The sequence below is a fragment of the Schistocerca cancellata genome, chromosome 5 (assembly GCF_023864275.1).
Source record: "Schistocerca cancellata isolate TAMUIC-IGC-003103 chromosome 5, iqSchCanc2.1, whole genome shotgun sequence".
NCBI lineage: Eukaryota > Metazoa > Arthropoda > Insecta > Orthoptera > Acrididae > Schistocerca > Schistocerca cancellata.
In genome coordinates, this window is record NC_064630.1 from 439,791,787 (window position 1) to 439,819,648 (window position 27,862).

General features: G+C 39.9%; 1 protein-coding gene across 2 annotated transcripts in view; it reads right to left on the reverse strand.

Moving 5' to 3' along the window:
• Positions 1-13,088: 13,088 nt before the first annotated feature.
• LOC126187909 (sodium-dependent nutrient amino acid transporter 1-like) overlaps positions 13,089-27,862 on the reverse strand; it is a 157,566-nt gene continuing 142,792 nt past the window's right edge. For both annotated transcript variants that reach the window (XM_049929262.1, XM_049929263.1), the window contains 2 exons: positions 22,531-22,704; positions 13,089-14,681 (listed from right to left, as the gene is read on the reverse strand). In XM_049929262.1, coding sequence (XP_049785219.1) covers positions 14,373-14,681; positions 22,531-22,704 — 483 coding nt within the window. In that variant the 3' untranslated portion in view covers positions 13,089-14,372. The remainder of the gene's footprint in view (positions 14,682-22,530; positions 22,705-27,862) is intronic.

Genomic DNA, 27,862 nt, shown 5'->3' on the forward strand with positions numbered 1-27,862 from the left:
CACACACACACACACCACCTGTGATTTAGTCGGACAGTAAGCATGGTGGCACAGTATTCGTTTGAAGAACAATGAGATATGGTTTTTGTTAATGGACTAGCTGACGGTAATGTGCATGAAGCTTGATGGTTGTATGAGGAATCGTACCCAGCAAGACGCCACCCACACCTGCAAACTTTTACAGCAATTCACGGGCGACTTGGCAAAACAGGCTCATTAGCGGGATATCATTGTGACACTGGAAGACCTCGAACATAACAGAATGCTGTATTTGCAGAACTGTTCTCGAGCACTTTGAGGAACCACTTACGACAAGTACTCGAGCGGTTGGACACGACATGGGGGTCTCTCATTGATTAGTCTGGGAGGTTTTGAGGGATGACAGCCAGCATAATCCATTTACAGGATGTATATGATCTGGGACAACCGGGAGATCTGGGAAAAACCTGGGAATTTTTTCATCTGGGAAAAATCCGGGAATTTTTTAGAATTCTGGGAATTTTTCGTTGTTTTAGTTTTTAGTTAAATTTTTGTAATTTTGACTGGTAAGAACAGTTACTCTGACAAAGGATATTACTGTATCCCGCTACTGCAGAATAATACTGCAGCATTAAAACATAAACGAGAGGAAAAAACAAAAATAAAACTTAAATTGCAAAGGAAATGCGCCATATAAAATAACACACTGCTCGTACAAGCGTCTGCCAACACCAAAATGTGTCAAAGGCTTTTGGAAGACTATGCAATGCTTCATAACATCAAACTGCCTTCGATGAGCATGACGTCACAATTGTTTACATTAGACTCATTTAATCAGTTACGAGCGGGCTCATGCACACGTGCAGTTGAGTCATGTATGAGCAGTACCTTCTCCCGCTTCTGGCTAAAGAAATGTGGCTGTTGGCTGTGTAAGCAGTAGTAGCAGCAACCAGCCACATGATACCCAAAAAATATTACTGATGCGCCAGATTCACACGTGTGCAGCAGGCCCGGATCTAGTGGGGAGTGAGGGCAAACTATGGTATTTGAACCGTGCGGCAATTTTGGGGGGGGGAGGGGGCAAATTCATATTCTTGAGGGAAAAAAAAAACCTTGTTTCACAAAGCACCTAGCATCCAGTGCACGTTAGTGTATCGATTATTCATATGATTTTGAAATGCACCCCTGCTGGTTTTTGAACACATTCTAAGTTGATTTTTGAAAGCATGCATAGTGTACGTGATGTCTCCGCCAGGGGAATCCTCGTCACATCTAGAAATAAACTTTCCTGCAAAGAAAACGGGATGGGGCTATACGAGCTGAATGGAATAAAGCCGAACCGGTGAAAGCCAACTGGTGCTTGTTTATGTGGGTGATTCGGTTTGCGAATGTTCAGTGTTGTTATAATTACTATGCAAATCCATAGATTCAGACTAACAGAGTGGAAATAAACGACTAACAGATAAGAAAGATTATGTACTATCTTCTCGGTGTATCCAAGAAAGTGAAATTTTGACAAAGCTTTTGGTCAGATCACTACATGAGACAGGGCCACTTGTAGTCCCCGGCTAGCAGCCGCTTAAGTTCCATTCTGGGAGCAGCGCAGAAAACGCATTGTACGAATACATAACGCCTAACCAGAGAATAATCAAATGGCCCAAATGGATCTGAGCACTATGGGACTTAACTTCTGAGGTCATCAGTCCCCAAGAACTTAGAACTACTTAAACCTAAATAACCTAAGGACATCACACACATCCATGCCCAAGGCAGGATTCGAACCTGTGAGCGTAGCGGTCACGCGGTTCCAGACTGTAGTGCCTAGAACCGCTCGGCCACTCCGGCTGGTGGAGAATAATCGCTGGATAACTAAACTGGTGATTGTGGCAGGGTTAGTGAAGTTAAGCGGAGAATGAGTTTTGACAATGTTAGGAATAGTTACACAATTAGTGATGACAAGACTGTTTGTTAGAATGAGGAAGGAGAAGAAACAGGGACATCACACAAATTATGGAAGAATATGACGATTCCAAATTTATACAAAAATTTCATTCTACTACTTTTCGGTCTCGTGCATGAGAAACTGGAGAGTATAAATGAAATGTGAAACTATTTCCTAACGTAAAGCTTTTTGCTTGTAGTAGGCCAAATAGGTATTTCGTTTTGGTACTTCGTGAATTATATTCTGACGTATTATAAAAATGATCATTATTGCCAAAACATTCTCGCTTATTTGGGGTGTGTGTGTGTGTGTGTGTGTGTGTGTGTGTGTGTGTGTGTGTGTTACAATTGCTGAAATATTAGAAAGGCCTATTTTGTTTTCTCCAGCACACAGTGACAAAATAGACGTAATCAGATCGAAAAACCACACCAGTCTTGGGTACTATTTGTATTAACAGCTTTTTCTGTATTAGACAACAAAATTTCTATTTTTCATGTAGCAAAACGTTTGACGAACTTTGATAAGGTAATAGTCCTTTCACAGAAAGGAAAGCACACCATGTAAAGTTGTAGCAAGATTAGAGAGAAAAGTCGCTAGGACCTAAGGACTGAAGAAATATGTACTGTCTTGCCTGTCTCTTGTCTTTACTGTTTTTAGGTGTCCTATATTTAATTTTATGTCACACAGAAGAGCAAGTTATTAGCTAATAGGCAATAAAGAGTCCAGTTTTACTGAAGAGTTCTTGTTCTCATGGTTACAAATAATCCTATCCAGTGTTAATTGCAAGGGTTTTTTTCAAAAAAAAAAAAAAAAAAAAAAAAAAAAGAAGAAAAGGGGGGGGGGGGGGGGGGGCAGGATGTCATACCGGCCAACTGGGAGTAGGAGAGGCACTACAGGACTATTAATTTCCACTGTCCTGAAATAGTTTGAAGACCAAATAAGGTGTCTTACAATTCCTCGAAGATATATCTTTTATGTATCACTCTCTTCAGAAAGATGTGTGCTACAAAATGAACTTATTTTTTAAAAGTCTTTTTTTTTATGTTCTTTTGTGCAGAGCAGTCTGGGTTATAGTTGGGGGGGGGGGGTAGTATCCACATGACCCGTTTTTACATTTAGTGATTTTTCTGTTTCCTCTTCGTTTACTGCTCTCACGTCAAATGAAAACAAGACGGATTTCTGTGGCTGGGAGCTATCAAGTGAATTAAAATACATTCACATAATTACAGAAGGGTAAACTGTGTTACTAGTTTCAGATTTTATTTTATTTCCACCTTTCTGACAGTCAAGCATTAATCGCCTTGGAGAACAATGAATTTTTTTTTTGTCGGTTTGATAAATAAATTTGGATTTTATTAAGTTTTCCTAATGATGCAGTCAATTTATTCCACAGTATTGGCTAGTTTCAACTGTTCGCTGCATTTCAGGTGCACGTTTTCATCTTCTAGCACGTATGGCATTATGCCTTAATAAAGAACCAAACATGAGATAATACAGTACTGTTACTCCAAGAAAATTTACGTCCTGAAAACCACACTGAAAAGCTTCATATCTGGTTGAGGCCTACGTCATTGAGAATCTGGACATACGAATTTGCACTGTAAGGCAAACTATGCATTTTAGTATGGTTCACAAAATGCTGACGCTCTTGGAGTATCCTCTAATGTCTTGTTTCTTTTATGACATAATGTAAGATCTTTTAATGTTTCACACGTACGAACATACGGGCTTCCTACATCACCGTAGCTGCGCAAGCGCGGTGACATCTCTTATCTGGCGCTCTGTGGCAACTGCTGAAATGAGTCTATTTCTAACAGGTCACGAGAAAATATTGCGAATTGTTGTTCGGAAAGCGTTATTTTCAAAGTAAATTTCCTTTTACGCAAGATGAACTATGTGCGAGAATGTACGATGGTTTTCTTAAACCACAAAGTGTTTGGTCTCTTTTAAACATCAACTCTTTGATGACGAGCCATTTAGAAGAATTTCGAGCCCAGAAGATCAGAGACTTATGTCGATATTAAAAATTTTGCTGGCGTATTTGTGTGATGTATCTTAAAGTGTAACATGCGCTAAACAGATCAACATTGTAAGTGAAAGCTTAGCTTCTCTTGTAGCTTATTAATCTTCGAGACAAATATTATATGCGAAAGCTTTGCTTTTCTTGTAGCAACACTATGTATATTAATTTAAACTGTTATCTTTTCCTGTTGGTGGAATTAGAATTTATACTTTCGTAATACGAAAATATGCAGCGTACATGTTGGTGCACACCAAAGATCTTTCCAAAACGTGTTTTCTCCCCCTGAGTATTGTTTTCTAAAGTGCCGGGAAATTCTACGCTGCTGTATAAAACCATATCCTATCAAAGGATAAGTTTTACAGTTCCGCAGGAAAGTATACTGTCACTTAACATGGCAAAAGCGTATTTTCACCCTGAACAAAATCAATTTTTAACCAGGAGATCCGGGAAAACTCCGGGAATTTTTTCTCCTTGTCCGCGTATACACCTTGATTTAGTTTCCACCCTGTCCATGACCTAAATCCTGTGGCAGATTATGAACAAGGCTATGGTTTTGCCGGTGGTTTCTGTGACATGTTGCACGATGGCTTCCCCACTGTTGAGGTATATACCAACAAGTGCACCTTCCATCGGGATGGCCTTTACAACACTCAAAACGTTCATTACTAGACAAGGGGAAATCATTACGTCACGTATGTCCACAGAAACCAGGAACGATTTTCACTCAACGTTTGGGCAGGTCCTTAACTTACGAGGGCAAATTACCTTCACTTTTTTCAAGAAACTCTACTCGGCCTGCTGGAAGATGTTCCCATGGACATACGGCTACGCATGTGATTGCAGCAAGATGGGGCACCCGCACATAACAGTCGTGCTGTGCACAGATATTTAAATGAACTCGGCCAGGTAGTTGGCAGAAGTGCTCATGGGACATGTCCCCCACAATCAACCGACCTCATGCCACGGGACTTTTTCCTGTAGGGATTCTTCAAGGTTCTAGTCCATCCACCTGGACACAAACCACCTAGAAACGATGAGGAATTAATGGATCACATTCAACATGCCGTCAATCACATGAGGGCAATGCAAGGAATGTTTGAAAGAGTTCGGGAAAACACCGTTTGACGTTACCAAGCTTGTGTCACGTCAGAGGGGCGCCAGTTCGAGCACCTGCTTTAAGTAAACAATGTTCTAGCTACAGAAAAAGGCCCTTTACAGGGCTTACACAATTTGTTAAAAGACTTTCTGTACGCAAACTAACAGCTGTTGACAGATTTGTTCCCATTACATCTTATAATGAAACTACAATGGATGTGTAGGGACCCTGGTGGATTCGCCCCCAGAGTGGAAGGCTGGCACGCCACCAACAAGCATGTGGGCCACCTTGGATACATCGTGATCTCCGACAGGCAAAGCATTTGCGGTCAAGCGTTGTCCAGAGCATCCAACAACAGGGCAATCCCCCGGCCAGTCAGAGCATGTGGTGCCAAGTTTCCGTAGTTTATAAATTGTGCGTTGTCGACCTACACAACATTAGTTATTTTGGTTCCTACTGGCATCAGCTATCCAGTGTTAAAATTTCGTGACAATTTTTCTCCACCCTGTATATACATTCTGCTTTCAGTTAGAGACAACTACACAAGGTTTACTGCACTGTATCTTATCACCAAATGACAACATTTAAAAGTTGTTGTCAAAAATTTACACAACATTTCGTTACTTACAGCCTGGATTTTGCACTTTCTGATTTCCATCTACTTTATCCACCAAAGATGGACTCCATAAAAAGCACTACAGGAATGGTGAGGAAGTGATTGAGCACACTCTCCTCTGAGGTTGCATAAGGCTGTAGAATTGAATGGAGGCGACACCTAAAGATTACTACTACTGGGGCCATATGAAGAAGTTAGTTTACAAGACTCCAATTGATGCTCACCTGGGTCTTCAAATATTTCTTTTTTAGCAAGTTTGTACTGTTATTAAACAACTGAAAATTCAAGATGGAATGTAACAATATCTGGCCTCAGCTGCCAGACACACTGGTCGCATGTGTGTGTTTGTTATTTTTGACAAAGGCAGCACCACCACCAAAGAGGTAATCTGTCTTTATTGTATCTACACGTAGTGCAGCGAGTACTCAGTTGCTTTGATAATGGCTGATATTTGTAGTTTCTACATAGTGAGTAGCAATTAATGAATTTAAATCATTTGCAGAATGCAGGCTCTAATACAGCTCACCATGAGCCAACACAATAAACACCATACCACACAATAATTCTCTTTAAGGAGCAAAGGATTAGTATCCAGGATGATAATACACAAAAGGTGCTATTAGGAAAGATGTGTTAAGCTGTCAGGTATCATCCACCTGAGATCTAATTACATGTGGTGAGCCCCAAGGTTCCATCTTAGTGCCTTTATTTTTCTTTTGTATATTGCCTATCATCAGTTACATTACCAGAGGCGGAGTTGGTTTTGTTTGCAGTTGATGTAAACATCGCAATAAATAGTGAATCAAATGTATTCTTAGTAAGATTGATAATTAAATTTTCATGAGCATTAATAATTGGTTCCTATCCAGTTCTCTGTCACTAAACTACAAATGGGGGGGGGGGGGGGGGGGTGTTGGGGGTTTACACTACATGCAGTTCAGAACTTTTAAGAGGTTTTCCATCAGTATATGCCTAAAATATAATGACAATCAGAAGTGGACTGTTATATTCTTGGAAATACAGCTTGATAAATTCAACTGGGAGGAGCACACTACAGAACTAATAAAGTGCTTCAACAAACTATTTGCAGTGCGAACATTCAGACATAGGATATAAAAAAGAAAAATCTGGTGTGGTGTACTGTACTTTCATTCCTTAGTGTCATTTGTGATTATTTTGTGGGGCAATTCAACCCAAGCTTAAATTTTCCAGGTCCAGAAATGTGTAACAAGAATTATTAGTGGTGTAAACTCAAGCGAGTCCTGTTTAGGAAACGAGGGTATTAACACTTTGCCGTCCAAGCGTCTTGTACAAATTGATTTGCCTGGCGCCGGCAGCGCTAATTCAGATTATTTGGCTTGTCGCCAGCCATTCTTGACATCATCAGGAGATTATAAATTGCTAACTTTTACTAATCTCACCATTAGTTCTCATAAGTTCTCAACCCTGTTTCCCTACTTTCATGGAATTTCGAAGATATACATATGTAAATAAATACAAAATGTTTGTTTCAAATGTTTCTTTATTTAAACTTTTTGGAAAAACAATCAATTACGAGTTGCACTTTGAAAAGATGGCTGGTGTTATCTGGTTTATTTTTGTTATCAGAAAAATGTAAAAATGATAATATTTGTCTGAAACAATTGCGGGACACCGTTTTGTGAAATATCGGTGTGTCTATCAACGGATTTGTTGAACAATAATCATCGATCCTTGCCTTTTTTTTTACAATTCCCATAAGGATAGCAAGCCTGAAACATTTTCCAAGTTTGGGTCCCGTAACGTAGACAAATTTGGCATTTTTTTCAATCCAGTTTTCTTCTATTGCAATTTTGACTGTAGTACTTGTTGGTTTCATTGTTAATATATTCAAATAGATCGTTCCCAGTATGTAATTCAGCAATATCCTTGGTGCTCTGTGTATCTTTGGGAAGTATGTTTGGACCCGGAGATCTTTCAAATTTATTATTGGGCCTCTCTAAATCAAAGTCTGACCACTGTGCCCTGTCTTCTTCATCTGATTCATCCGAATTAGTTGGCAACAGTAGCATTCGCTGAATTCTTCTTGGACGTATTTCACTATCTTCCGAGACACTTCTGCTTCACCCTCTTTTTTTTTTTATATCCTATGTCTTTTGGTCAAGTCGTCCGGAACATCAGACAAGACGTCCGCACATTCATCGTAAATAATCGTATCGTTTCTTTCGTCTTCCATGATGAAAAGGCACAAATACTTAAAAAAAACTTGATGTGTGTATCTTATTGTTACATAAACAAAACACCAACAGAATGCAAGAGATACTACAGGGTGTATACGACCCAGGACATCTGGGAGAAAACCGGGAATTGTTTAGAATTCCGCAAATTTTTCATTGTTTTAGTTTTCAGTTTAATTTTTGCGATTTTGACTGGTAAGAACCAATACGCTAGTGGGCTCTTGCGCATGCTTAGTTGAGTCGCGTATGAGTAGTACCTTCTCCCGCTTCTGGTTACAGAAGAGTGGCTGGGCATCACTACTTAGTATTGCCCAGATTCGGGAATATAGTAAATCTGGGACTGATGCACAGAGCAGTCCGAGTTGTGCTGGGGAGGTGGATCGTCTCCACGTGACCTGAGTTTACGTTCTGTAATTTTGTTGTTTTCTCTTCGTTTATTGCTCTCACGTTAAATGATAACAAAACTGATTTTTGTGGCCGGGAGCTATCAAATGAATTAAAATACGTTCGCATAATTATGGAAGCCTAAAATAAGTTATTAGTTTCAGATTTTATTTCCACCTTTCTGCCAGTCAAGCATTAATCCCTTCAGAACAATGAAGTTATTTTTGCCCGTTTGCTAAAGAGATCTGGCTTTTATTATCTGGCGCTCTCTTGCAACAGCTCAAATGAACCTATTTCTAATGGGTCGCGGAAAATATTGTGAATGGTGGTTTGAAAAGCGTTACTTTCAAAGTAGATATCATTTTACGCAAGATGAACTATGGGCGAGAACGTATGATTAATTTCTTAAATCACAAAGCGTTTGACTCTCATTTAAAAATCAACTCTCTGAGGATGACCATTTAGAAGAATTTCGAGCCCAGAAGATCAGACATTTACGTCGTTTTTAAAAATTATACTGATACATTTATGTGATGTATCTTAAAGTGTAACACACGCAAAAATGATCAACGTTATATGTAGAAGTTTAGCTTCTCTTCCAGCTTATTATCTTTGAGACCAATGTTATATAATAATGCCATGTATATTAATTTAAACCATTAACTTTTCTTCTTTGTATGTTCGCGCGACTTAAGAGTGATCTTGCTATAGGCTGACTACATCACGTGTCCTATGCTGTCATCAGCTGGTGAGATCACGTGACATGAGCTGTGACTGGTTTACAAAAGCGCATCGCAATCTCAATTTCAATGCTTCAGAAAGTGACATGCGGTGTTTGGTGGAATTGAAATCTATACCTTCGTAATATGAAAATATGCAGCGTACATGTTGCTGGACATCAAAGGTCTTTTAAAACGTGTTTCCCTTCACTACAAACAATTATGTATATCTATTCTCACCATATGATAATGTCTATTATCGCTCTTGAATAATTAAATCCACCAATACATGAAATGTGTGTAGACAAAATAGTGTTTTTGTGTCTAATTAAAGTATGTCTTACTATGATGTTCTAAAGACCAGAGTGGATCTTTAAGAATCCTTTACTTTTTGCTCAGAGTTACGGAATAAATTAATTATAGCAGAGACAGTATTTGACCAGCACTTAACAACAACAACAACACTGACACAATAGGTACTCTGGCAAACAAAAAATCTTAACATTTTCATTGTGGGTTCTTGAGAATGTGGCAGAGTTTGTGGTGCATCACTGTACACACTGATGATCATGCTAATCAATGAAACTTCCTGGCAGATTAAAACTGTGTGCCCGACCGAGACTCGAACTCGGGACCTTTGCCTTTCGCGGGCAGTGGTAGACCACTTGCCCGCGAAAGGCAAAGGTCCCGAGTTCGAGTCTCGGTCGGGCACACAGTTTTAATCTGCCAGGAAGTTTCATATCAGTGCACACTCCGCTGCAGAGTGAAAATCTCATTATGCTAATCAATATTTGCACAATCCCTTTAATGGAATAATTACAAACAATGTCCGAAATTTTTTTGGTGGCTTTCCGGTTAACCCTGTATACTGGTGGGGTGAGGCATTCACTTCTCACTTCCAGTAAAGAGCACTTCAGATAAAAACGTGTTGTTTAGGAATGATGCCCAATACCAGATAACTGTCAACAAGAAATATGGGAAACTGTTATCCATATAAAAATTTCCCTCTTAAAATAAGAGACGAGATTATCAAAAGTAAATCTGCTTCACAGTATTCAGGGTGTGTGTAGAAGTCACATAGTTAAAACTAATGCTGTTATTACTAGTAAGACAGTGGCTCAATGCATTGTTGCTATCGGGTGTGGATCTTATATGTTAGGGATCGTTTAAGAAGAGTTTGTTTGAAACTCCACTCCTAGGGGGTGAAATAGGGGATGATGGGATTTTTGAAAATATGTCACTATTACAACAATTTTGAGGATTGAACTACAAAAATTGGTATTTGGTTTCTCAGTCAAAAGTAAAAAAAAAAATTCCTATGGAAATATCGCTATAAGACCACAAAATACATGATTAACGAAAACCTTGGCCTCCAGCTACCAGAATTGCTTTTTTAGTCAGAAGTACATTCAAAAAAGATCATGTTTCTATGACCTTAATTAGCATATAAAATTTAGAAGTGGTTGCAGTTTGCGAACAACAAAGAAAAAATTGTGCAGGCCATACAGACAATGCAAGCAAAGCAGCAGGCGTTAAGCTACTCTCATATATAAAAGGCAATGTCCTGACTGATTCATTCACCGACTCATCGCCTAGCCCTAACAACTATGAATATAAATTTGCAGGAGGTGTTTATCTTATTCTATAAGTGTTATTTAAGAAGGGATTTTTTTTTAATTCGACTGCTAAGTGGGTGAAACAGGCAATGGAAGGACTTTTTTTAAAAATATGTCACTTTTGAGGCTAGACCAACAAAATTGGTATTTGGTTTCTTGGTCAGAAAGAAATATATGTTTCACCATTTTTTGAAAGTGTAACCCTTATGGGGTTGAAATAGTGGGTGACAGTTGTTTCTGAAAATACATCATCATTAGAGAACTTGTAAAGTATTCATAAGGATGCCCAAAAGATGCAAATTGTTACCATCATATAATACACAGTGGATTACTGAACATAACACTTCCCATGTAAAGATGTGCCAGGATTAACAGACATGGTGGATTTCAGTACATAATGTCCACAATCACTACCCCTGTCATAATTGGAAGCAACTTGCTTGCCTATCATCTTTTATAGATGTAGCTGTCATCCCGATTGACTACTCCGTTGGTGGCAAACTGTCACATACATGCAGTAAACATTGCATAATGAAATGGCTAGTGAGAAATAATTCAGTGCTATTAAAAATGCAATTACAGAGTATTGGGATGCCCTGGTTTTATTTCTATTTATAGAAAAGGGGGGGGGGGGGGAAGTGTATCATTATTTATGGGAAAGTTTGCAGTTGATAATCATTCCTAGAGCACCACAAAAGACACAATAAAAATCTGCACTGGACCTTAGAATTCACATGAGATTAACACAAGCTGGCACAAGAATGTCATCCAAGGCAGCTCTAACAAATTACTTCGTCTTAATGCGAGATCACATTTTACACACAAATTCACATATTCCCTCCTCTGAAAATGCTCGTAGACTGGTCATGAGCTATCTTAGAAGTTTGGTGCCTACCCTCTCAAGGTGCACTTGTGATTAGTCCATCCTTTCCTGTGACAGTAACTAAAATTTGCAATTGTCATTTCCCAATGAGCTGAGTGATACTGTAATTATTAACAACAACTCTGTTCAAGTAATGTCATCAGCGTGGTTGGCGAGGTATATTAATATTTCAATAGTAAATATAAATAATAAAAGATTCGCTACTTGGTGCCCACTATTATAGGTGAATCCCCACTGCCTCTTTGTTCCAATACCATGTGGCTCTTGCTCGCCCGGTCATTCTCAGGCTATGTGACCATCTGACATGCCATTTGATGAGTCTGCTTTGTGACCCTATCTTCCATAACCTCTTCCTCTACTGTGTATTAAAAATAGCAAAAAAATGAAATAATTTTGGACAGTGATGTGGTGTAAATGCCACAACTACTAAAGTATTTTTTAAGTTACATATATGAATATTGATATTTGACTTCTTGGTTCCAAATAAAGTAGTACATACTTCAGTGTTTTTAGAAATTCAGCCCCAGAGGAGGAGAAATAAGAGGATGAAAATTTTTAAGAAAATATTTTGTTTTAATAAAAAGCCAAATCTATGAAAATTGTTATTTCACTTCTTGGTTAGGTATAAAGAAATATGTGCAGGGGATGTAAGTTTCTATGGAAATATCACCGGAAGAACTACCAGACTCTGTTTTTGGTCAGAAAAACATTTGGAGAAGATCATGCTTCTATGGCCTTAATTAGCATGGAAAGTTTAGAAGGTGTTGCAATACATGAACAACATAAACATTTGATTAAAGAAAAACAAAAACAAAAATCTGTGCAGACCATACAGTCTATTTGAGCAAAGCAGCGGGTGCTAAGCTAGTTGTTATACAAGAACATTTTGGTGAAGACTGGGTCCTCATCCATGGTGAAATCTTTGAATGAAGTCATTCATTCAGAAATGTAATGACCGTTAGGGATTTATATGCTACTGACAATTGGCTCACTGAAGGCGAAGTTATTATAATATAGATTATTTTACTTTATAACGATTTGCCGTTAACGAAGTCTTAATTGTCACTGTAAGATATTTTTGTAAGATTGCAATAAATGACTTTTCTTTTATAAATATACCATTGGAAGTTATCATTTTTCCTTGCTTTCTGTGTGTGCATTTTTAATGTCTTGTTAACAAAGCCCAAAACTATTCATGAAGCTTTTCTATCATGGTCTTACCTGTTATGAACCATGTTATTGCATCATTATATTAAAATTTGTAATTCATTTGCATGTAATGCAGTAAATGCTATCTTCAAACTCTGAAAGCACCAATATTACATTTAAATAATATTATGAAAAGGATTGATTGCTACTCACCATATAGAGATGTTGACTCGTCCATATGGTCAGTAGCAATTTATCCTTTTCGTAATATCGCAATTATTTCTTCCTTGATTCTCCACTGTTACATTTTCAAGATAGACACTTAGGCTTGACATAAAAACATGTTTTTATCCAGTTACTATTAAAATAATCACTAACTGATAGAATGGGATTTCCCAACTTAAGGTATGGTTTATTAGTGTCTTCCATCTAGCAATTTGATGCAGTAAAAAAGAAACAATCAAGTTTATATAAATTATTTATAAATACACACTTTCATATTTTACAAAGTTCACTGTGCTACACAATTTTCTACAGCTATCTGTTGATATCACAGTTTAATATCACAAAGACCAAAAGCTGTATGTGTTCACACTGATTAATATTCACTCCTCACACTTAACATTTCTTGGTTCTGTTCTCCAGCTTGGAACTATTTGCATGTCTTTACAGTAAGGCTATATGTGTAACATTTTCTGGAATCGCATTACTATTATACCTCCTTATTGTCTCACTTTCCTTAGAACACTTTCCTAAGAACACTTCCAAATTTGTACAAGTGTTAATGAATAGCAGCTGCACAAAATTACTAATTAATTATTGCTTTTTCTTAAGAGCAATTTAACAAAAGAGAAACATGTTAAGTCTTCTACACTGCTGTTTCAGACAGCTTTAACATATTGCTTGCATATTTCATTAACACACAAAACATCATGTTTCAGAATGCACCACCACATTTCTTCTGTTAATTCACATATGTGAATACTTTTCCTGTGCATCCTTGTAACTAAAAATAATTTGCAGTAGTTTAATACAAAAAAAGAAAACAGGAGAGCATAGAAGTCTTACATTCTTTGCCATGTTGCATCAGTGCTATTGCTTACAAGTATAGTTACATAAGTTATGACTATTAATCTTTCTCATTTTGTGGCTGTGATATTTAATTCCACTTTTACATTTTTGCCATCAAATAGACAAATTTTCAGCTGTAGTGATGAACTTAAATAAGTATGTTTTCCATGCAGAACAGTTGTGACTAGATATTTAAAACTGATGAATAATATGAGTAACTTTTTACACAAAACTCAATTTACATAAAGTACAATAGTTGCCCTTCATATCAGTGACAAGAGATGAATCTAGTATAGACTTGCATAAAACTGCATGTCTTAATCATCTTCATTTAACTGGTTCAAAAATGTCCATAAGTATTGCCACATCAGTACCCAGTCCAACAGAATTATATAAATAGTCTTTCATTGGAATAAACTGAGAATATAGTTTATAATGATTGAGCATTGGTATATTATGAGATTAATTAATTATGTAATTAATCTTTCTTCTCCTTAGCACAACTGGCTTTCATCCAGTTGAATTTTGGATAATATATTTCAATGATCGGAAGTATAAATTCACACCTTGAGAATGTCTCAAATGTGACATACTGCTTGATACACAGTATGTTGATCTGATAAGGAACTAGTATCACAGACTTTACTTGGTTGTGAATGTATATCACAACTATAACATTCAAGTTGCATTACTACTAGCTGTACCTCGCCAGCACACATGTTCTTGTCCATTGGTTTCCAATTTATATGGTTCGCGCATGACTGTCCTCTCTCCATTCATTGATGGCCTTTGTACAGGACGAACATGTAATGATGAACCATTTCGGACAACAGAATGTGTATAGTCCTTGGTACCCTGGCGCTTTAATGAGAAGTCCTTTGGCTGTCCAGGTTTGCTGCTCCATTCACGCCACCTCAGCCACTGGTGTCGGTAAAGTGTGTCTGCAGGGCCCCAGTTACGGGAAGGCTTCAGTGTGCTGCATAATTTCTGCAAAGAGAGCAAGTCTTTGCTTACACATCTACATTGTATTATTTGGTGAATCATGGGAGTAAAAATACTGGTTACAGACTATTTGCAGGAATTTTTTATATTAATGATTAAGAAAGATAATATTAAGAAAAATGAAAGGATACAGTAGGCCTACATGTAATCATTTTCATCATAAATCAGACAGGATTGCCTTTTGCTTTCAGCAGTTCTGACTTTTCTTCACAAATTTCTCAAAAGAGAAATGAGATGCTCAAAAAGAAAGAACACATATGAGACAGCAAAACTATTGCTTGTGAAGCCATAAACACAGATAAATATAACAATAGAATTAACAGATGCTGGGAAAATCTGCAGTGCATTGAAACTGCAATGGGCATTAAGACTGCATTCTACAGTGAAGTATCATACAGAAGAAAAAAGTAAAAGGAATTGAGAACCAGTAATATTTAATACTCCATCGACAAAGCAATCATTAGAAATGTACGCAAGTTAAGATTGGATGAGGAAATCAATCAACTGTCAACCATCCTGGCAGTTGTTTTAATCTCGTCTGGAAAACCACAATAATCTTAGCATGAACTAGAATCGGAATACTATGTCACCTTCATTTATTTATTGACATAGTTCTGGTGTGAGAGTATAAGGTCACAAAAGGATTGGTTGATTGGGGTTGAAGGGACCAAACAGCAAGGTCATCAGTCCCTTGTTACAAATGTGGTCCATTCAGACAGATTGACATCTCAGAAAAGTCAGAACGAAAAAAGGTAAAAAGCTAAAAAACATAAAAGTGCAGTTGTGGTGTGAATGGTAAAAACAAAATGAGGGAAGTCAGCAAGTGAGCAACCCCAAGGCTATGCTAGAGGCAGGAAATATTCCACCTCTGATGCAGTACAGGCAAGACCACCTGCTATTCAAAAGCATACAACTGCTAGAATGTAGAAGTGCATATTGTAAAAGGAGACTAACTAATTCTAAAAAGTGATAAAACAGAGTAAAAGGGAAAGAAAAGAAGATCTTGGCCAGGGAGAGGAGTCAGGAATCTCCAAACACAGCTTACAGTGAGAAAGACCCCAACCCTCACCGCCCTGCCCCTACTCCAGAGTGAGATTAAAAACCTTAAAACTGAGAATAAAAACCACTTTCACAGAGGAAACTGAGAACCAGTTCAACCATCTGAGAATCGTCTGCCAATATTAAAGGTAAAGTTCGGGGAAGTCTGTACTTAGTACGCATAGCCAAAAGAATGGGGAATGTTACCAAAATGTGGGCTACTGACTGGAAGGCTCAACAACCACACAGTGGGAGTGGCTGATTACACAAAAGAAAACCATGGGTCAGCCTGGTATGGCCAATGCGGAGATGACAGGGTGGTAGGGTCCTTTTGTGAGAGGCGGAAGGAAGAACACCACAGGACATGTGTCACCTTAATCGCACGAAGTTTATTAGACAAGAAGGTAGCCTCCCAAGAGTTGGCCCATCATTGTGCGAAGTGGTATTTGATGTGAAGGCATAAATCTGCTGTAGGAGGGGTTACAGAGAAAGGGGGATAAGTGACCACTCCCCCAGCCAAATAATCAGCATGCTTATTACCTGGGATACCCACATGGCCAAGGGCCCAAAGGAAGCCAACAGAACAAGCAGCATGGTGAAGATCAGCGAGATGGTCATGGATGGCCGAGACCAAGGGATGGCAGGAAAAATACCGGTCAATAGCCTGAAGGCCACTCATTGAGTCTGTACATAGCAAAACACGGTGTAGTTAGGTCTGTTTAATAAAAGTAAGGGCCTGGGAAATTGCCATCAATTCCACATTAAACACCCCACACGTAGTTGGCAGGAGACCATTTTCCACGTAAACAGAGGATGTGAAGGCATATCCCACACAATCAGCAGATTTAGAGACATCGATGTAAAAAAACAATAGCATCCTGAAACTTCCATAAAATTCAGTGGAAAAAACAACGGAACACCATCGGGGGAATGGAACTTTTCGGACCTCAGCGGAGATCCGTCTGAATCCGGGACCGAGGAACTAACGAAGGGGAGGTGTTGGGGAGGAAACGTGGGAGACAGGACAAAGAAGGAAGCTGAAAATCACGGAGAAGAGGCGCAAGGCGGAGCCCAACCAGTAAACTCGCCTGAGGGCGGGAATCAGGAGGGTGACATCCTTGGTGTGGGAACAGGTTAGAATAGAAAGGATAAGTGGGAGAGCAATGGACAGAGATTGCATAAGAAACCAGAAGTTGGGACTGCCAAACTGAAAGGAGGGGGAGCTTCAACCAGGAGACTATCAACAGGGCTAGTAGGGAAGGCACCGGTGGCCAAACGGATACCACTATGGTGGACCAGATCCAGGAGGCACAGTGTGGAAGGAGAAGCTGAACCGTAAATTTGACAACCATAGTCCAAGCAAGACAGCACTAAAGCCAGATAAAGGCAGAGACGGATGGAGCAGTTTGCACCCCAAGAGGTGTGGGCAAGGAAGTGAAGGACATTGAGTTTACGGAAACATCCTACCTTCAGAAGTCTGATATGAGGCAGCCAAGTGAGCTTGTTGTCAAAAAGAAGACCCAGGGAACGAAACTGTGGGACCACAGGTAATCGTTGTGCATCGAGGTAGAGCTCCAGATCAGGGTGGACCGTAGTATGGCAACAAGTGGACCACCCGCAATTTTAAAGGAGAGAATTGAAACCCATGTGAGAGGGTCCATGCAGAGGCCATCGAAGAGGAACTAACCCAAATGCAGAAATCATCCACATACACAGCAGGGGTGACCAGAGGACTGACGGTGGCCACAAGTCCATCTATAGCAATGAGGAAAAGAAGTTCACTCAGTACGGAACTGTGTGGAATGCCATTCTCCTGGGTCCATGGAGAACTAAAAACAGTACCAACCTGAACACTGAACAGCCGATGGAACAGGAACTGGCGGATAAAAATCGGGAGCGGGCCCCAAAGACCCCACTCATGAAGTGTAAGAAAGATGTGATGGTGCCAAGCTGTGTCATAGGCCTTGTGGAGAACGAAAAATACTGCAACCAAATGGCAGCGCTGGGAAAAAGCATGCCGAACTGCGGATTCCAAGCGAAGTAAATGATCGATCGGAGACTGTCCCTCTCTCAAGCCACACTGGTAAGGGGACAATATATCCAGAGTTTCGAGGACCCAATTGAGCCGACGGGCTACCATCTGTTCAAGTAACTTGCAAAAAACGTTTGTCAGACTAATAGGCCAATAGCGTTCGACAAACAGGGGTTTGTTACCAGGCTTAAGGACAGGAACCACGATGCTATCCCTACACTGAGAAGGGAAGTCATCCTGGAGCCAAATACAGTTAAACACCTGGAGAAGATGTTGCTGTTGTGGAGCACTGAGATGTTGAAGCAGGATGTTGAAGCAGTTCGTTATGAATGGAGTCTGGGCCAGGGGCCGTATCATAAGAAGAAGAAAGTGCGGAAGGAGTTCCCATTCAGTAAAAGGTTTGTTGAAAGATTCTGACTGACAAGGGGTAAAACATAAGGCAGAAGCTTTGGCCCACTGTTTCTGATGAATGAAAGCAGCCAGATGGGAGGCTGATGCAAAATGAATAACAAGATGTTCCACAAGAATCAATGGGTTCATGCAAAGGCCATCCGGGAGGTGACTGCCCGGGAGGGTAGACTGCTGATGGAGAGAGCGAAGTGTAGCCCATACCTGTGACATAGGGACAGAAGAACCGAGGGAAGAAACAAAGCATTCCCAACGCATCCGTTTGCTCTGTTTTACTAAGTAACAGGCTTTAACATGAAATCGTTTAAAGGTAATAAGGTTGGCAATGGATGGTTGCCTCTTAAGGTGTTGCAAAGCTCAACGGCAATCACGGATGGCAATGGCTGTACTCCACCATGGGACTTGCTGGCAGCGAAATGGTCCAGATGAGGACAGGATAGCGAAGCTAGCAGCACGAACAATCTTATCAGACACGTCACGTAGGATGTCATCAATACAACCCAACAAAGAGGGAGAAAAACACGACCTGTGCAGTATATACAGGCCAATCAGCAAGTTGGAAAGACCAATAAGGTAACCTGTCCATCAGGGAGCCGGAAGGGAGCGAGAGAATCAATGGGAAATGGTCACTATCACAAAGGTTGTCGTGTGGCGACCAGTGTAAGGAAGGAAGGGAGGCGGGGGGGGGGGGGGGGGGGGGGGGGGGGGGGGGGGGAGGTTGGGAGGGAGAAGAAGAAGAAAGAGAAAGAAAGATCAATGGCATAAAAGGTACCATGAGCGGCACTGAAAAGAGTAGGGGAGCCATCATTAAGAAGTCCCAAGTCGTGGCCAGCAAGAAACTGGTCTATGAGAAGACCCCGACTAGATGGGAATGCACTGCCCCAGAAGAGATGATTAGCATTAAAATCCCCGAGAAGGAGGAAGGGAGGAGGAAGTTGCTGAAGAACGGCAGTTAAAGCAGCAGGCCTAAGAGTCCTCTCAGGATGGAAATAAAGATTGCAAACCGTGACCTCAGAGTCCAGGTGGACCCTAACAACAACCACTTCCAATGTAGTTTGAAGAGGAATCCACATGCTAGCAACGTCCATATGGACCAACGTACAAATGCCACCAGAGGCCCGCTGCAGGCCGACCCAATTTAGACAGAAAACACGGAACCTATGGAGGGTCAGTGAGTGATCATCAGTAAAATGAGATTCCTGTAGAACCACACAGGCTGCAGAGTAAAACAAAATAAGGGATTTCAACTCTGGAAGGTGACAGTAATATCCATTACAATTCCATTGGATAACCACAGAATGATGATGCAAATGGGGGGTGAACAGGCTAAAGCCAGTCATGCCACCGGGTCACCACCCGTCACCGACAAGAAGGGGGCGACATCCATGCACAACAGGTCAGAATCAGGTTGCGAAGGTGGGGATGGGACCTCTAGCAACACCAGAGGCTGCTTGTCCTGGGACTTATGTTTCTTCTTCTTCTTTTTTGTTTGAGATGGAGCAGGGCTGTGCGGCAAAAAGGAGCCAGCTGCAACAAGATCTGGAACAGAAAGAGATCGGGCGACCTGGGGGCCCACAGACCGTGGTTCTTGTGGCAGTCATGTGGCAGTAGATCTTTGGCCTGGCCCTTGACCGGCAGACGCTGAAGAAGTGGGACACTTCTCCGGCTGGGGAGGTGGAGCGGTGCCCAGAGGGGAGGGTGTGGGAGCTGCAGGGGAGGGGTTTGGGACTGGGGTAAGGAAGGGGGAGGAAGGGGTGAAGATGTAACTAAAGCATAGCTAGATGTCATGGACACAGGATGAAGATGTGCATACTTCTTACAAGCCTCAGTGTAGGTTAGACGGTAAAGGGACTTATACTCCTGTATCATCTTTTCCTTCTTATAAACTGGGCAATCTGGTGAATGTGGAGAATGATTGCCATGACAATTAACATGCACAGGAGGGTGAGCACAGGAACTCCCCTCATGGAGTGGACGTCCACAGTCACCACAGAGAGAAGCCTGCGAACAGCGGGAAGACTTAAAACATCTCGTAGGTGTTGGGATGTACCGCTTCACACCACATCGATAAACCATAATCTTGACCTTCTCAGGGAGGGTATCCCCTTCAAACACTAGGATAAAGGCACCAGTATCAATGAGATTGTCCTTCGGACCCTTCTGAACACGCCGAACAAAGTTAACATCCCGCTGTCCGAGATTGTCCCTAAGTTCCTCATCAGTTTGAAGGATGAGGTTCCTGTGAAAAGTCACACCTTGAACCATATTCAAAGACTGGTGGGGGGTAATGGACACAGGAATTGCGCCAAGATGGTTACAGGCATGAAGGTGCAGTGAAAATATTCCCACCAGTCCTGGTGCAAACCAGATAGTGGGGGAAAGGTTTTGCCCCTAGCTGACGAGCCTGAACCTCTTCCCAGGGGGTAGCCATGGAAGGGAAGGCCGAAGGGGCAGCACTAAAAGAATCATTTCCTTGCAGAGAGACGGCCATAGAAGAACAGCCAGAGTTCTGGACCCATATGCCTTTCATTTCCATAGTGTCCAACCTGATACCACCCACTCCGATCAGGGGCTCTCCCATGGGCGCCACCCAACCACAGCAAGGGCAGTCTGGCATGGCGGCCATTGTCGGGAGTTCTGATGCTCCAGGACGACAAGAAACCACCCTAGGCTTACATGAGGTGGTCACAGCTCAGGTATCAGAAATGTGATCCCTGTGTTTTCAGGGGGCTCAACCAAAAGGGTACATAGCGACCCCACTACACGGGCTGGCTACCATACTGGCTATGCACCCTAGCATCAGACAACAACGTGAAGGCAAAGGTGGAAGGAAAAGGAGGGCACAAATCAGAGACACTAGGTAAGGTGCTCTTCCCCAAATGGCTCACACTACGGAATAGAAATTTAGTAATGGAGGTCAAACCCCAGAGGGGGACCACATAATGCCAAAAGGATGAGGTAATTATTCAACAAAACCAAATTGGAAAGCCAACATAACCAGGAGGTTAGTGGTGCCAACATAAACAAGGACACCGAGAGAGGGAGAGGAGAGTGCGAAGGGGAAGGAGCAAGGACAGGAAAGGAGGGGATGGGCAAGGGCAAGGAAATGCAGCCAAGGAAAGAAGGAAGGCTTATATAGCTTGGGGCCCCGTGCTCACCATGCACATAGTCACTAAAGGACTGTGAGCCCCTGGGGGGGGGGGGGGGGGGGGAGGGGGGTCACATAAGGAGAAAACAGTTCTAGTGGGTGTGCCCAAGATCAGTACTGTCATTCCTAAGTACACTGTAGATCAGGCTATTTCAACACTGCACCATGGGACAAAAGCTTCCATAAGTGCCCATCAGCTCATCTGAAGGCAAGCACAGTTAGTACAGAACATTCGCCAGGTGACCCTAATGCACTAGTCGGCACATGTGCGACTCACTTGCCTCTCGTGCATGCCTAGCAGCCTGCAGTTAGGCACTTGAGCTAAGACAGCCTGCTGCACAGTGTTACCAGGTAAAGATAGCATCGGCCTCAAACAATACCAATGATGAGTGTAAATTTGTGAGCAGTCATGATTGAAGTTAATCAGGAGAGTTAATTTATAATTCTAACAGCTGCTTAATTCAGGTGGAGGGTTACAGGTTTATGTAATTCCTGTTGATTTTTCTCAGGTGGTTTAATTACACTACACATGCCTTCACCCTAACAGGGATGGAATGGGAAAACTGACAGAGCCTATAGAAAATACCTCAAAGTGGGAAAGGAGGGGGCCACAGGCATTTTCATGAATGACAAAATACCATTGATACAGTTGTCAGAGCAACAGCCCTGGATAGGGAGAGCAGAAAGGAATTAGTTCTAAGAGCAGTTAGAATTGAAACAAGTATTCATAATCATTAGAGGATCGTGTGGATTGTTACACACTTCTCTCATCTCTCAACAGCATAATGGCCCGCTGGAAGTTTCCCTAAACCACCCTATTAATCCTACTATGGAAAGGAGAGACAGTTAAACACGGAATCCAAACAATATGTTGTTCCTGGCAAATTATCACATTGATAAGAGTGTCAGGTTAAGACTGAAATACTCTGGTGGCACTGGGATTAAATCCCATGACATTACCATTAGACCACCAAGCCTAATAGATGAAACATGAAGATACAGTGTATCAAATGTTTACAGCAATATGTGCTTGGAAGAAGAAAATGAAACAAATTTTGAGAAATGTTTATTCAAACATAGATGTTAGATGAGACAGACAATGTCTTGTGACAAAATATCACCAGTGTGTTGGCAGACAAACGAATTAAGCCCAATACAATTTTCACAAAGTCTCTGTACACTCTTTGCAAAGGACTAAGATAACTTACTTGCTTCAGATTGTAGTCAACCTGAACTGCCACTTGGCGTACAGCCATAGCTATTATTACAACCCACACAATGGCATAAACAGCCCATCCAGTGCAGTAAATCCAAATTTGGTCTGGAACCATTTCCTTGGGTCCTGTAAGAGGCATTAAGACGAAGGATGCTACTTCCATAGCCTGAAAAAAATAAATAAATAAAATAAAATAAAAAATATTAAAACTACTGCTTTTTAGACAAAATATTTATGCGGTGACAGAATCAGTATAACATACATAAAACTACAACTTTCTCAGACTGAAGAACATAACAGTCATCTGTTTAGAATTGAAAATGCCCATTGACAATTAAGTGGAGAAATGATATGCCCATATATTCAGACCAATGAAACAGGGCTACGGGCTAGGGCTGCATGGACTGAAATACCCTTTAATAATGACAATAAAAGAAATAAGACTTTTTCCACCACAATGAGTATCTTTGCATTTAAAATCAAATTGGAGGAGGGTGAAAATCATTTAAAACACATTGCCATTGAAGATACAAATGTTTCTCTATCGATAAGTAATGTATGATGTTAATTATGGATAAAGAGCTGTATCTTGTTTTTGCACAAAACACATGTTCAGTGTCAGTGACTAAGTTTCATCAAATTTGACCAACTTGACATTTATAAACAAGTAGGTTACTATAGCAGAGTTCTTGAATACCATCAGAAGACTACAATGCGAATGCTCATATACAGTAGGGATGGGCAAAAATATCAATACTACTCCAAAATTATATCAATATATATTGTCGATATTCAAGTCATCGATTAATCGATATTTAATACTTAAAATTAAAAGTGATATTTTTGTGTGTGTCTTTTCTTGATTCATAGGCACTATAGTCCTCATCAGCCAAGACTTCTCTATTGTCAGCCATTTCCCTTCTGCTGGCTCATCATTTATCAGGCACATGTGACACGAATAATATTCTCAAGAACTAAGAACAGCACAACTCTGTAGCATATCACATGGTACATGCCAACTATTGACGATACAGCAAAGCCATTCACGCAGTACCTAGAACATTCACCTGACATCCTCCTACCAGCTATGTCTTTATTTGTTGGGGTGCTCTGCTATTGTTAACTAGTTATTGTCATGTGACATACTGTATGTTGTTGAACTGAAGACAGTAGCAGTGGAGAGTGAGACATGGTCCCCACATTATTACATGTTTGCCTGTCACTCATGCAAAAAGTGTTAACGTTTTAATAACAACATCTGGTTTGGCTTCAAGCTGATTTGAGTTTCCAGAAGTCCACCAGTCTGCAAATTTTTTTCAAAACAAGGCAACAACGAATCTGTTTCTGGCAACCTATGTGATAAAACTTTTAACACAACCAACTTGGCTACTCATCTGAAACAAACATCATTTCGGCTACTTGCAAAAGGCAAAAAAAGCAAAATTGGTGTAGTCAGTGCCAACTCCATCAATATCTGCAAACAGGCGAAAGACTCCTGGTGATGGTGGTGATGATGATGATGATGCAACTTCAGATGTTTCAGTGATGCTTCACATTGATGATTCTACTGTTGACAATGTAAGCATTATGGAATGCTCGTACAATATTCATGTTAATAGATTATTTACACTAATAGCCCAGATTTTCTGTTTTTTGGCTACATTGTGCAGTAATAATGATTCACAAGTCACAGCCAATTCTGGGGCAGAGATCTCTTGTACAAGGTTCTGATGCAAAGAAAAGAAAACAACCAACTGTAAGATATTGGTTTGAGAGACGTACAAGCTTTGAAGGTAAATTGAGAGTGCCATACTTTGATTTGAAATCTGGATTTGTTGAAGATATTTATCCTTTATTCATAATTAAAATTCAACTGTAACAAAAAAGTATCTGATTAGTTAGGGTGATAAAGTTTATATTTTTATTTTATAATCATTGGACTAAAATTAACAAATCATAGTGACAAATACTAAATTTAATGAGGCCTGTGCCAAGCTTTAATAATATTGACAGTTTAGATATTACTAGTTTATGTTTCTAGTTTTTATTATTCAGTACTGATTATTTTTCAGGAGGTGACCAAAAGCATTGTGACCTTACACAAGCCTTGATCTACATTATTTGTAAAGATAATTTGCCATTTTCAGGCATGGAAAAAGTTGGAATGAAAAAATTTGTGCACACAGCTTGTGTCCACTATAAAATGCCTTCCAGAAGAGATCCGCAAGTTATATTTTCATTATTTCATTTTACTGAGAAGCATATTGTAATGTACAATAATGTATGTAACTATTTTGTAATTAATATAAACATTTACTTCTAAATTGTCAATGACTCATTAGAACAGAGCTATAACACAACAAAGGCCAATCTTAAAGAAAAAAAAATTGAAGCAAATTTTTTTCCTTTTATGGTGACATATTGATTCACCAACTCCACAAGGAGTTTCTTGGTATTGACAGTTCACTTGCTTGACAACATTAGTGGTTCTTCTGTGCTTCAAAATATAAATCTGTGGACAGACTGTCTTAGGCAAGTTTTGTTTAATAAACAGTTACTTTCTAAATTATTATATCAAGCATATCAAGACAAAATGGCTCAAATGGCTCTGAGCACTATGGGACTTAACTGTCAAGGTCATCAGTCCCCTAGAACTTAGAACTACTTAAACCTAACTAACCTAAGGACATCACACAAAACCCAGTCATCACGAGGCAGAGAAAATCCCTGACCCCGCTGGGAATCGAACCCGGGCGTGGTAACTAGGTTATGAATAAAAACAATATTTACATCTTAACTGTACTGAATACTCTTTCATGATGGGCATTATGTTTCAGGCGCACACAGGACAGTACAATAAAGATTGTTGGGAGGAAATTGAAGACTTTGGCAGAGACAAAAACTAAATTATGTCTATTTTCTACTGATGACAGCACAAATGTAGTGGCAATGGTAAGATTATTTTTGGGATATGAGAGGATTCCTTGTATGGTGCACCTACTTAAAATTTAGTAATCGATGGTGCACTAAAGGAGAGTAATACATTTTCAGTGCTTAGAGATTAGGCCAAAACCATTGTTAGATATTTTGAACAATGATTAATGCTATGGACTTGCATGGACTGGAGCTGACCAGTAAGTGGAAAAAAAAGAAGGCTATGTGATGACTTTAAAACAAGCAGTCAGCACAAGATGGAACTCTTGCTTTGACATGCTAGAAAGATTAATAAGATTATCAGCGATTGTAGCTAAAATCTTAGCTACAAAAAGTCAGTCAAATAGGAGTATACCTGATACAGTTGCAACATCATAGCTTAATGTGATAAGAGATCTTTATGACTTTCTTGCCCCTTTTAAACAAGCCACTGAAGAGGTTAGTGGCACTAACTAAGTGACTGCAAGCTTATGCATTCCTATAACAAACCTACTTTGAAAAGAAATGGAGCAAGCAACTCTTCCTACTGATTTAGGAGTGTGTGTAAAAAATTGTGTACTTGCAGGAGTATTAGACTATACTTCCTTTGGCAAGAAATATTTTTCTTGCCATAGCTACAATTTCGGATCCTCACTTTGATTCTCCCCTTGCAGTATCAGCTGCAATAGTGGAAATAACTAAGGAAACTCATTCCAAGAATAGGCAGATTGGTCAATTGTCACCTGAACAAAGAGCTTCAGAGTAACACAAGAAGATTTCTACAAGCCTTGAATTTGGTCACAGCATGAGAAACTGTTGTCAGAAAGCTCAATCACACAAGAAATTCCAAGCTCTGATTTTCTGCTAAATTAACTACAACAGTATATTGATCAAGCACATTTGAAGGATCTGTGATCCTGTAAAGATCTGGATTGATAGCAGTCATTTCACACCTGTTTTGTCAGAAATGGCTCAAAAATATTTAGTATGCCAAGCCTCTTCTGTTTTGTCCAAAAGAGTGGCTTCCTTAGTAAACTTCATTGTTCCAGGTAACAGGGAACACAGTGAACAAGGAAACAAGACAAGAAACACAGTCTGAATAGACCTTTAAGGCCCAGTGGTACCAACTGATCGCCAAGTCATCCTCAGCCCTTAGGCATCACTGGATGTGGATACGGATGGGTGCGTGGTTAGCACACCCAGCCATTGTCAGTTTTCATGACTGGTGTTGCTACTTCTCAGTCAAGTAGCTCCTCAATTGGCCTCAAGGGCTGAGTTCACCCTGCTTGCCAACAGCACCCGGCAGACCTGAACAGTAACCCATCTTAATGCTAGCCATGCCTGACAGTGCTTAACTTCGATGATCTGATGGAACTAGTGTTTCCACTACGGCAAGGCCATTGGCACACTAAACAAAGAGTTATGTTAATGTCTACTGGTGATAATTATTGGTTTCATTAATTAATTCTTTTGTAAATAGGTGATTTTGTACTGCATTGTATGTCTTTCATTGTTTAATCTTGGCTATAACAAAGTATTTATCAATTTTTAAACATTTGTTAATCATTTCTGCAACTTTTGATCTTTTTTAAATTCCTGTTAATGTTGGAAATGTCAACCTATATGTCAAAATATTGATATTTTTGTGTTGATAATATTGATATCTTTTAAAAATATCAATATTTTTAAAAATTTGCGCATACCTACTACACAGTCTCACGGAAGTCAACAGACAGAAGTGGTCTGAGCATCATCATGAATGGATGCGTGTTTGGAGGTGGATCCTACTTTGATGACAACCACCATTTATTAAATAAATTTTGTAAGTACACAAATTTGCATCATCATACTTCTTTCTTCTCTCTCACATCTGAAGTAAACTGCTTATCCATTTCCAATGAAATTAATGGTCTGGATGAAATTAGACATGCAGTAAAGACACTTTTCATGATATAAACACAGACACTAATGTGCTATGACTGACAGTTTCTTAGTCTTGTCTCTTTTGTGTTGGGGCCGGCATTATAACAGTAAAAATTCTCCAGAATTTTGACAGTGCTTTGCAGTACTGACACTCATCAAAATGCTGTTTTTCATTAATGATTGATAACATTTTCTTTCAAAAATATTGACCGAAATGTCAGAGATTGCTAACTCTAATTAATGATTTCTTAGTCGTTCCAGCGACGTCAAGCAAAAGAATATCATTGTTGTTGCCAAAATAACATGTCTCTGAAATTAAGACTAAGTATAAGATAAATTTACATCTTTTCCATTTTTTCCCCACATATACTGAACTTTTTATGTAACAATGTTCATTGTACTAAAAATTGTATCATCATTTTTGGTTAAACTAATCAGTTCTTTTCCCAAGACACATTTAGTCTCCATTTCCAGTCTGAAAATGTCAC